This window comes from Quercus lobata, chromosome 10 (genome assembly GCF_001633185.2).
Source record: "Quercus lobata isolate SW786 chromosome 10, ValleyOak3.0 Primary Assembly, whole genome shotgun sequence".
NCBI lineage: Eukaryota > Viridiplantae > Streptophyta > Magnoliopsida > Fagales > Fagaceae > Quercus > Quercus lobata.
The window spans coordinates 31,063,142-31,074,310 of NC_044913.1; the positions used below are offsets into that span (position 1 = coordinate 31,063,142).

At 32.0% G+C, this 11,169-nt stretch overlaps 1 protein-coding gene across 2 annotated transcripts; it reads right to left on the reverse strand.

Annotated features, from left to right (window-relative positions):
* Nucleotides 1-4,165: 4,165 nt before the first annotated feature.
* LOC115965455 (protein TIFY 6B) lies at nucleotides 4,166-8,994 on the reverse strand. Of its 2 annotated transcripts, none has more exons than XM_031084687.1 (7): nucleotides 8,687-8,994; nucleotides 6,495-6,682; nucleotides 5,914-6,212; nucleotides 5,737-5,827; nucleotides 5,318-5,648; nucleotides 5,084-5,144; nucleotides 4,166-4,468 (listed from the first exon to the last, which is right to left on the reverse strand). In XM_031084687.1, exons 1-7 carry the CDS (start codon nucleotides 8,775-8,777, stop codon nucleotides 4,348-4,350), a joined length of 1,182 nt encoding a protein of 393 aa, XP_030940547.1. In that variant the 5' UTR covers nucleotides 8,778-8,994; the 3' UTR covers nucleotides 4,166-4,347. The 2 variants fall into 2 exon arrangements, with proteins under 2 accessions (XP_030940547.1, XP_030940546.1); XM_031084686.1 differs by having other exon boundaries at nucleotides 6,486-6,682.
* Between the last annotated feature and the right edge of the window lie 2,175 nt (nucleotides 8,995-11,169).

An 11,169-nucleotide genomic window follows, 5' to 3' on the forward strand; every position in this document is an offset into this window, starting at 1 on the left:
GGAGATTAACCTAAATACTCAAAAGAAAACAATTCTAAACATAACAAAAGAATAAGATAGAAAGAAAATCTCAAGCACATATGAAAGCAAAAAAAAAATTCGACATAAAAGTTAAAATTCATTAATAACAATATAAACAAATATCCACATATGCTGAATTGAAATTTTATTAATAATAAAAATATAAACAAATTCGACATAAAATTCATTAATTAAATTAAGAAGAAAGTTGAATCATATTGCTTGAGTTTTTTTTTTAATTTTTTTTTTTTTACATTAGTCTCTATTTTTTTTTTAAATCCTAAAGTGAAGTTAAGAGGGTTTTAAGATTGTAATTGCTAAGGTTTTGAGGAGGGAAAAGAGACTCCTAACAAGAGTCCTTCTCTTCTTTTTTTTTCTTAATCCCAACTTTTTTCTTTTTTCTTTTTGGGTTACATGAGTCTCTTTTTTTTTTTTTTTTTGAATCCTAAAGTGAAGTTAAGTTTAAAGTTTTGAGGTGATAATTGTTAGGACTTTGAGGAGAGGAGAGAAAGTCCTAACAGGAGTCTCTTTCTCTCTCTCTCTCTCTCTTTTCCTTAATCTAACGTGTCTTTTTTTTTTTTTTCAACATGAGTCTCTCTTTTTTTCTTTTTCTTTTTTGAGTCCTATTTTCAACATGAGTCTCTTTTTTTCTTTATTTTTTTTTTTTTTTTTTTTCCTTTTTGAGTCCTATCAGAATTTTTGTTTTTATATAGATTATCAATGTTTAAGTTTGAGTTTAAGTTGGACTTATTAGAGAGATAGAGTTTCACTTCTTGTTAAGTTTTGATTAAACAAAAATAATTTTGTTTAAATAAAATGATAATGATGAGTTTGAGTTTAAGTTGGACTTGTTAGAGAGATAGAATTTCACTCATTGTTAAGTTAGGATTAAATAAAAATAATTTTATTTAAATATTGTGCTGATGTAGAAAATTGTGAAAGTTTAAGAGGTTTCAGTTTATATATATATATATATATATATATATATATATCTAACTCATTTTCCTTTCAACAAGAAGTCAACAACAAAAAAATTTATTTTCTTTTGGGCGCAAGTCCTAACCTCAACTTTTCTTATTTGATTGGGGTATGCAAGTTAGGCCTATCATTTCCATGGTTTTTATAAATATGATAAGATTAAACTTATATTTTTCGCTTTATGATGATTTCTCTTTGCCATGACTAAGACCACCAATTGGTCATTGATATAAATAGGATTCAAACCAAATTTCTTATTTGACAATAAGAGATTATTCTAATTGAGCTAATTGGAACTTATTTCCCTTTCCATTTTAATATATATAAAGTTCAGAAGAAGTTCAATTAGAATCCAATTTTGCGTCATGTATCTAAATTTATGTGAGGACCACACCATAATTATCCACTTAAGCTTATTTCATGTGTCCACTTAAATTTTTTAATCTTTGTGCCAATGAATGCAAAATACTAAGAATCTAATATTAATGAACTATAAAATTTAAAATAATAATAATCACAATATACTCAATAAAAATCACCACACAACAAAGATCACCACACATTCTATCTTATTAAAAATTAGAAGAAAAAAATGATCATAAATAGTATTAAATTTGGTTAAGAATTTTAATATATGACTAATTACGTTTACATTTTTTTAAAAATAATTTGACTATTCATTTATATTTTTATGATAAAAACTGTGTTTAATTTTAAATCTATCCATACGTATGCATGTGTTACATGCTATTTTTTTAAATAATTTAACTAATTATTTATATTTTTATAATAAAATTTGTGTTTAATTTTAAATGTATCAATGCATTTGCATGGGTTATATGCTAGTTTTTTTTAAAGCAACCTCAATATCATTTAATTAGAAAAAGAATCCAGATACAAGGCCTCTAAAGCTGGGGGTGGAGAATCTTCCAATCAAACAATATCCTCATCTAAATGCTTAGCATAGCAAGCTAAGGAATGAGCTACACCATTGGCACTTCGACTGATACTATTAAATTCCACATGTCACAAACCTCCAGCCAAGCAACGAATGTCATCATAGATATTTCCCAAGCGAGACAAATCTGATCGGGCTGAAGTAATATAATTCATGACAGCTGTATTATCCCCCTCCACAATCAAATCTAAAAAACCAGCATCCATGGCGAATTCCAAAGCTTTCTGACACGCCAATACATCTGCCTCTTCACTGTCCTGAACAGCACCACCCATCGAAGACAAAGCAACCATAACCTGACCGTTATCATTCCGAATTATAACCCTAATACCTGAAGCCGGCAAGTCCACAAAAATTGTCGTGTCAAAATTGAGCTTGTATACTTGTCCTTCGAGTGGCTGCCATGTCTGTGAGCCCCCATTTGAAACCAGAAGAGTTAGCTGCATTTGTGCCTCTTGAAACTCCCTTAGAAGACTGTCAACTCTCTCATTTAGCCTACCCGGTTCCTGCAAAATTCCTCCATGCAAAACCAGATTGCGTTGGTTCCAAATGAGCCATGCTTGGACCAGAAAAAACTCAAAATCCTCCTCTGATAGCTTATGCATCAGATTCTCAAAAATCCGCATCACACTAAATTGATTAGTCAGCCTCTTTTGCAAAATTCTAACCCAACAACCAGCCCACACATCCTGAGCAGCCCCACACCCCCACAAAGCATGAATAGAGGTTTCTGGGAAATAGTGGCAGATTGGACATGAATCATCTTCAATAATCCGTCGTTGCTGTAGCTTCTCTCTAGTCGATAAAATGATGTGACAAGCACGCCAGCCAAAAGCTTTTATTTTATTTGGAATGTGGAGCTTCCAAATCCTCACCCAAACCATGCTGCTTGACATCTGACCTGACCCTTCCCCCACCTGGCTAGCTTCACGCAACAACCTCTTCGCAACATAGTACCCAGAATTCACTGAATATCTTCCCTTTTTATTTTGCAGCCAAACCAAGACATTAGGCACACTATGTCGACTTAGAGGAATCCTATAAATAGCCTCGGCATCAAATCCATGAAACACCACATCTATCAAACCACGATCCCATTGAATGTTCAACCAATCAATTAAATCCGACACTCGCCACTCCTCATCGACTTCATGTGGTGGGACAAGAATTTTGTTTGTTGGATGGCAAGGAAGCCACTTATCTATCAGAACCCCAATAGAGGATCCAGTGCCCACTCTCCAATAACAGCCCTTCCTTAAAATAGGTTGGGCCACTAGAAAACTTTTCCAAACATATGAACTATGAGGATTATCAGTAGCCTCTAAAAAGGAACATCGAGGAAAATATTTTGGCTTGAAGCACCTGTAGAGAAGAGTCTTGGTCATTCAACATCCTCCACCCTTGCTTCACTTTTAAATAAAGGAATGAGATATTTCTCCCTCCTTAATTTTTATAACATCCAAAATTCCAAATAAAGGAAATAGATTAGCTCCATTCCCCTTTCGGGCAATCACACCCTCTACTCTTCTCTCCTTCTAATCTTCCAAATTGAATCTCGACTGTAGAAAGAGAGGGAGGGGAAGTGAAAAAGATCACTTACCATAATAAACCCATAAACCCAATAGTCCTCCAATGGATCCAAAGAAAAAAAATTTCCTACTTTAGAGAATTATAAGATTTTTGCCTATATTTCATTTGCGGAATAATATAAAACTTGCACCAAAATCACATAAGCTTTTTTTTTTTTTAGCCAATCAGAAAGTGCCATATAAATGATGTGCTTGTCTGCCTCCTTTTAGAAGCTCAAGAATGACAATATTGATTTCCAAGGACAAAATTGCAAACTGTTCAGCTTTCTTCGAAAAAAACAATAAATTCTGCCCAGTTAAGTATAAACTAATTTTTCCTCAAAAAAAAAAAAAAAATGTATATATATATAGACTATAATTAGCACAGGAGATCATTTCTAAGAACTAAGAAGTAATCCCATGCACTGCAGATGTACTTTAACTTGCCAAAAAATTGCTCCATTTAGAAGTGTTCAGGGATGCAAAATATGCTGTCATAGTCACATAATTGTAAAAGTATTATTGTTTAGGCTGAAGTACAATTTTTTTTTTTTTCATCAAAAAATAAAATAAAAAAAGGACCTTCAGCGTAAACAATAATACTTTTACAGTACAATGAAAGTGATGATAAGGTACAAGGTGCTCATGAAGTTATCAATATAATATAAAATTTAAAAATAAAATAGGATACAGCTAATACATTTGTCTAAAACTTGGGGTGAAAAGAATTGAGCTTAAAACAAAACAAAATTTAATGTTAATGATAACACTCCTTAGATCTCTAAAGTAGTGTGTAACTCTTCTTTGTTCCTCTCTATTGGTCTATTTGATTGCTGGGAGAGGACAGGAGCCAGAGGAATTGGCAGAGTAACCCACACCATCAGGTCCAGGAGTGCTGCAGTCTGGATTATTCTTGCTGAAATAGTATGGTGTTGTGCTCACCCTGAATGTACACAAGCAAAATTTACTGCTCAGAGTTCCAATTCTCAACCCAGCATATAAAACAGAATTAGTGAACAGCATCTACGGCATTAAACACCAAAATTTTCAGTAATGTAAATAACTATTGACTAACCGTACACGACCTCAACCACATGTTTCCACAACTTAATTACAATGGAGAATAATGATCTTTAAAGAACCAATATGCACATAGAGCCTCTTGGTTGCGAACAATGAATCAGCCATTGTGTGGTCAGTCACAATTCATTTTTCACCAGTAGTCCATAGTATATTAGAACTTAAATGATGAGCTCAAGGTTTTTATGTAAAAGAAGATCCATAAGGTCAGTAGAACTTAGGGAAACTCAAACCGACTCCATGTCAGAGAGTCCAAACTGATTCTCAAAAATAATTTGCCAAATTGTTACAGTCCTAAGGCGTGGGCTAGCTAATCAAATTGGTAAATATAGTTCCAAAACAAATAACAGTTACTCACATAATTCACTTGAGGCAACTAAGAAGAATTATGAACATTGCTCATAGCTGAAAAAAATCTTGTGATGGACCAATGAAAATATATACTCAGCTTGAAAAGGAAAAGTAAACTAGTAGTTACCTTTCCCTGCGCTTCTCTAAAAATCGAGCCAAGGATGCTTTACGCGCTTGAGGCAAAGCTACTACAAACACACACAAAAAAAATAAATAAATAAATAAAAAATCTTGTTAGGCTGAAATTAGTCATATAGTTTATAAGTCAACTCTGTTATGCTGATATCAACTATAGAGTTTATAATTTTGACAAATGAAACAAGAACCAAGGCATAAGCTCTACACAAACACTAAGTTTTACCTGTTTGAATTATGGTTTTAGCAGCACATCCTGCTGGGCTGACTACTTTAGGAGGCTCTGAATGTTTAGTAGGAAATGATGAAGATCCCCTGGGTTTTCCTGTCACTACTTCATTGGTGCTACTTGCTACTACTCCAGACTGAGAACCAGCTTGGGATGTAAGAAAAAGAGGACTTGGAAGCCCTGGGAACAGTGTTGTGGTATGGGACTGGGTTGTAATCGAATCACTTGGGGAAGACCGAGGAATCAATGCCCGCTCTTGAGCTGTTGATTGTGTTATATTATCCGCTGGAGAAGACCCATTTCCAGCCAGTAGCATAATTGCTTGAGCCTGAGCAGAGAAATAAGGCATTTCAAATGAAAAGAAATCACATATTGAGTTCAATAGACATATCAGAGAATGCTTGAAAGATTAATACCTTCTCAGGAGTCACATCATCATAAACACAGACTGAGCCAGCATAAAAGATTGTTAGCTGAGTAGGTGCCTTGGAGGATTTTGAAGCATCCCTACAAAAAATAAATTTTTAATAGAGCTTTTCCATTAGAATTGGTAATTGGTACCTATTTTTTCAGTATTTTTTACTTTTTGGTACCTGAGATCAGTGGTACCAACCATGGAACCTCTAAGTGGCACGACAGAAATAGGGGCTGTGATTCCTCCAAGAGGTTGTGGTTTTATGGTAGAACCAACAACATTCTGGCTTGTGGATGCAAGATGAGACTGGAGAACAGTAGTGCCCAAAGCGATTGGACTTGTTTGATTTAGTTGATTGGAGACTGGGAATATTCTCACTTCTTGGGGGCGATGAACTGAATGTGCATCAAAGTGTTGTATAGGATAGGCTGTCATTGCATAGTGGTTCCCCGCTTGCTTATCAGTAATTAAATTCTTCTACAATAGTTAACATGAGAATGGAAAAATAAAATCAGTTCATACAGAACCAACCAATCCAAAGCTTATTAAAACAGCATCCAAACTTCACTCAAACTAATATAATCAGCAGTTCACAAAAATGATGTTGTACAAAATTCCTAGTACATAAGGTGTTGTAGGTAATTAAACTTTTAATTTTCCAGCTCAAGATAAACTTTAATTGCTTTAAGAAGAAAACTAATTTGCAATTAAGCGACTATTCTACATCATAAAAGCAAAAACAAAACGAACCTGGATTACTGTGTAAGATTTCTGGTTAGAGTCAAAAACATTGGCAGTTGAAACAGTCATAAACCCGGATGTTGCTAGTGAATCATTTACATTCTTTCTCGGCCTATCTTCCTGTGCAGGCCTGAAAGACAGGAATTGAGGAACAGCAGATACCTTGTTTGAGAATGACCACTGCATGCCTGAACCTCTAAGCAGGGCTGAAAAAAATCAAAGAAAATGGAAAGTGATGACCAAGTATGTATACCAAACATTAGAACTCCCAATTGAACTAAATATGAAATAAAGCTCAGGTCATCTTTATCATATTGAAAACAAATTCCTTTAGTACCTCAAAATTAAAATGTAGCAACTTGATGTAATTTATGTCCAAAGAAAAAGAAGAAGGGAAGATTAACAACATCTAAAAAAAACTATATCCCAACAAGAATCATTCATGACCCTCTTACAAGGTAAGCATAAGTAACAGAATCAAATATTCTCAAAGTGTTTAGTAAAAATGACAAAGTAAGATTAAGGTATCATTTACATCCTTAAAAAAAATAGATTAAGGTATCATTGTCATAAGAAATCCTTAACAAGAAAAGTTCCCTACCAAAAATCAAAAAGAGGAAAAAGGAATACAGCACATTGACAACTTACTTTATGTCACTTAGCGTAGAAAGAAAAAGAGAACAAATTATGACCGCAAAGACTTGGATCAATCCTAAATAGCCCAAAAATGGTTTTAAATAATTAGTCAGAAGAACATTGAGCTATACGCTTTGTAGTAAGCACAGACTGTAAATATATTACCCAATGTTAAAAAAAAAAAAAAAAAATGTTTGTTCGGATGGTATTTTATTGTAATTCAGATAACAACTGGCCAGACAATACTTTTCACTTTTCAGAAGATCAAATTTTAAGAAAACTAAAAAAATAAAGAATATTAATTCCTTATGATCACAGCCATTATTTAATTGTAATGCACCATATAAAAGAACAAAATAATTTCATTTGGGTATACTTTATTTACAACGTTTTTTAATAGGTTTGTACTTTTATCATAAAAATTGTAGCACCCTGGACAGGCACAACTGTTTAGTTTAATAAACATTTTTGTTTTAAGCCGAGTTTTTAAGGTAATAATAATAAACTATGGTTTTTTAATAGGCAGCTCAACGTGACACATTAATTTAATACACCCAATAAGCACATCATGCGCATGTTACCAAAATAAAGATGATCCTATCACTAATGCAACAAGCTAAAGTATGAAAAGGACAATGTTAAAAATTAAAAAATATATATATGACTTATTAAAATAAAAGCAAGTTCTTCTTCTTGTAAAAAATATTTCAAAAACATATAAATATTAATACAACTAACCAACGCTCCAACCACATAGTTCTCTGATTGACTGACCGACTGACCCACAGTTAAAAACTTCAAAGTTCAAAGTTCAAACCTAGCCCAAATTAGCACATATTAAATTGTAAAAAATTTCATAAAAATAAAAATAAAAATCAATATTAAACTAAAATACCGTACGAGTTCAAGGCAAACTGTACTACATAAACAATAAAATTTGCAACAAAATGTGATTTGTGCAACATTAGTTTAAAATGAATCGCTAGAATCACTTTTATTGTCACTAATCACATCATCTCACTAGATTGTAATTTTTTACAATTTGTGCAACATCAATTTTAAATGGATCGCTAGAATCATTGTAATCGTCACCAATTACATCATCTTACCAACTCGGCAATTATGAAAAAAGTTGTGAAACTTATTAAAAAAAAAAAAAAACCTATGTCCCCTCTATGAATTACTTAACAGGCACTTTTACTATGTTCTCAAACTATTGTATTCTGTACCACGAGCTTTTATTTTCACTAGTGGTGGTGGTTAGCCAAACCAAGGCCCGCTGTATATTGTTTGTACCTTAGGCTAAATATACTTGTACCATGTGCCAAAAATGCATCGTACTAGCTCCTAAAGTTTCTCATGGTGTAAGAATTTTCCCGCGAGAAGATGAAACAAGAATCTAAACTGTTACCGTATTCATGTTATATATATCATCACTCTCAAACTATGTAAACAAGAAAGGTCATAATTTGGTTCCAAATAGAGCAAAAAAGCTATTTGCAAACGCAAAAACCTGCAATTATAAGTATCCAATTGAAAAAAAAAATTGAAAAAGAAGACATGAAAAACCATACCTGAGCTCATAGAGATAGAGTCATCATTGAGCTCCTCTTTCACTGTGACTGAAACATTTTTTGAGCTCAAACCCAAGAAGTCCCTCTCCATCTCTCAAAATTTATATCAAAATTACAAACAAACAAAGTGAAAAAGAAGTTAAGAACACACACCCCCACTAACAAAAAAGAAGAAGAAGAAGGAAGCAAAGCTTCTAAACCATGCAAGAAATGTCTGGTTCTACTTGTGTCGTAGAATTAAAGAAAGAAAGAGAAAGAGAGAGTGTGGAGGGTGTGAAAAGCAAGCTTTGAATAATAGCCTTTGTTTTAGGTAGGTTTTTTTATTATTAAAAACGTGACATGTGGAACGTGGGATGAAAAAAATAAAAAAAAGATTCGTTTTGGATGGGAAGGAGGGTGGTGACCGGTCGATCCGGTGGGGGACCGGTGGTACCGGTCAGCGACCACGTGCAACAGCGAACCTCGAAGACTGGTGGGGCTCTTAAAGTCTGTCTGACACGCGCCCAATAGTGGTGCCACTTTTATATCTATTTATCTATATTCTCTTCTTCTCCTTTTTTTCCTTTTTTTTTCTTAATACTTTCAAAAATAAATAAATATTATTTGATCCTAGAATATTTTTTTATAATTCAATAATTGGGATCCGAATTTAAGTAATGTATGAGTTAAATGATTCAGAATGATATAGTAAAAAGAATAACGATCAAATTTAAAGATAATTGCTTAGATGTATTTTTATTCGTTAAGTGCTTAAGTCAACTTGTGATTAATTAATAAATGAAATTACGTGATTAAATTTAATGTGATAATAAATACATTTACTAAAAGCTTGTATCTAAACATGTCTGTAAGACTGTAAGATAAATTGAAGATACAAATATAAATTGAAAATTACTAAATTCTTCACTAAAAATCCACACATACGTACGTTTCTCAAAAAAAGAAAAAAAAAAGAATCCACACATACGGACTCAGTCTCAAAATAAATGATTGAATAAATATGTTTAAAAGCTTAAAGCTAAAAAATTCAAAATTTATGATTTAGGAATATTTAAAATATAAAAGTTTGTCATTAAAAATAAAATGTCTCAAATTTTTTTTTATAGATACAATAATATTTAAATATATGACATTTGCTTTATGATAATTACCTTTTATCATCAAACTAAGACATTAATTAATTTATATATATATATATATATGTAAGATTTGAATCCAAATCCCTTATTTGATCATAGTTTCAAAGCATAAGTGTATGTCTATAGAGTAATTTTTACAATGAATCTTAATATACGGTATATTTCACAATTGTTAACATATCATATTGAGATTGGTATTTAATAAAAATAATATCGATTGTGTGTATTATATATATATATATATATATTATTTATAATAATTCAGTAGTTACAGATAATGAGATTTGAATCTTGCAGTATTTCATTAAAAACACCAATAATATTAGCTATAAGATTATTGACAATAATAAACACCAGTACTTATTTGAAAATGATGTTACTTCCACTCTAATAAATCACAATATCACATAAGAAACTTATTATCTAAGCTAGTGAAATAGTAAATTAATGTAAAAAGTAACCACTCATAAATCATAATGTACCGTATAAAAGTTTTAACAAAGCTGATTATCCTAGTGTTTAGCTAAAAAAAAAAAATGCCGATCATCCTAGAAGATCTCTTATTTTCACGAGAATGTAAAAAATGATTAACCAAAAAAAAGAGAATGTAAAAAATGTTGTGTGTATACACTATACACCATTATTAAGTATTATCTTGTACTACCCAAAAAAATATTAAGTATCATCTTGCTTTTGCTCCTTATCCAAAAAAAAAAAAAATATATATATATATATATATATATATATATATATATATATCTTGCTTTGGCTCGTTCTTCTTTCTGAGTTGTGACTTACGTGTGTGTGAGTCAGTGAGTGTGATTGAACGCTTAACGAGGAAAAAAGTTAGTTGATTCAATGAGCTTGTCAGGTTAAGCGACAAAAATAGTGTGAAGATGCAATTGCATTGTGCCACGTCGCCAAATGTCAGGACGTATTTGAAACTTGCGGCGTTCCCTACTCAGTATCAGTGTCTCTCTCAGCCTACGGAAGATTTTTTATTTTCTTAAGTCTTTTTTTTCTTTGGATAAAGTTTGAAGGGTCCGGTTAATGTGTGCCCTTAGGGCACACATTAAACTTTCTATTTGTGGAAATACTTTTTCGAAAATTGAAAAAATTGTCATTACTTTTTCAATTCTCGAGAATTTTTTTTTCAAAAATAGAAATTAATGTATGCCCTAAAGGCACACATTAATAAAATCAAAGTTTGAATCAATGTCCAGTTATATTAGTTTCGTTAAGATTATAATATGTGTCTATTTTTATACACATATTATAATCTTGGATTCAGATCTTCTAGAGTTTCTAGGGTACTCTACCGTATAGAGTTTGTTTAATCTTGAC

Coding starts and splice junctions, on each gene's coding strand:
- LOC115965455 (XM_031084686.1), bottom strand. CDS start 8,777: ATGGAGAGGGACTTCTTGGGTTTGAGCTCAAAAAATGTTTCAGTCACA. Junction 5,828..5,913: donor GTTGGTACCACTGATCTCAG/GTACCAAAAAGT, acceptor TATTTTTTGTAG/GGATGCTTCAAAATCCTCCA. Junction 4,469..5,083: donor TTAGAGAAGCGCAGGGAAAG/GTAACTACTAGT, acceptor GTGTACATTCAG/GGTGAGCACAACACCATACT.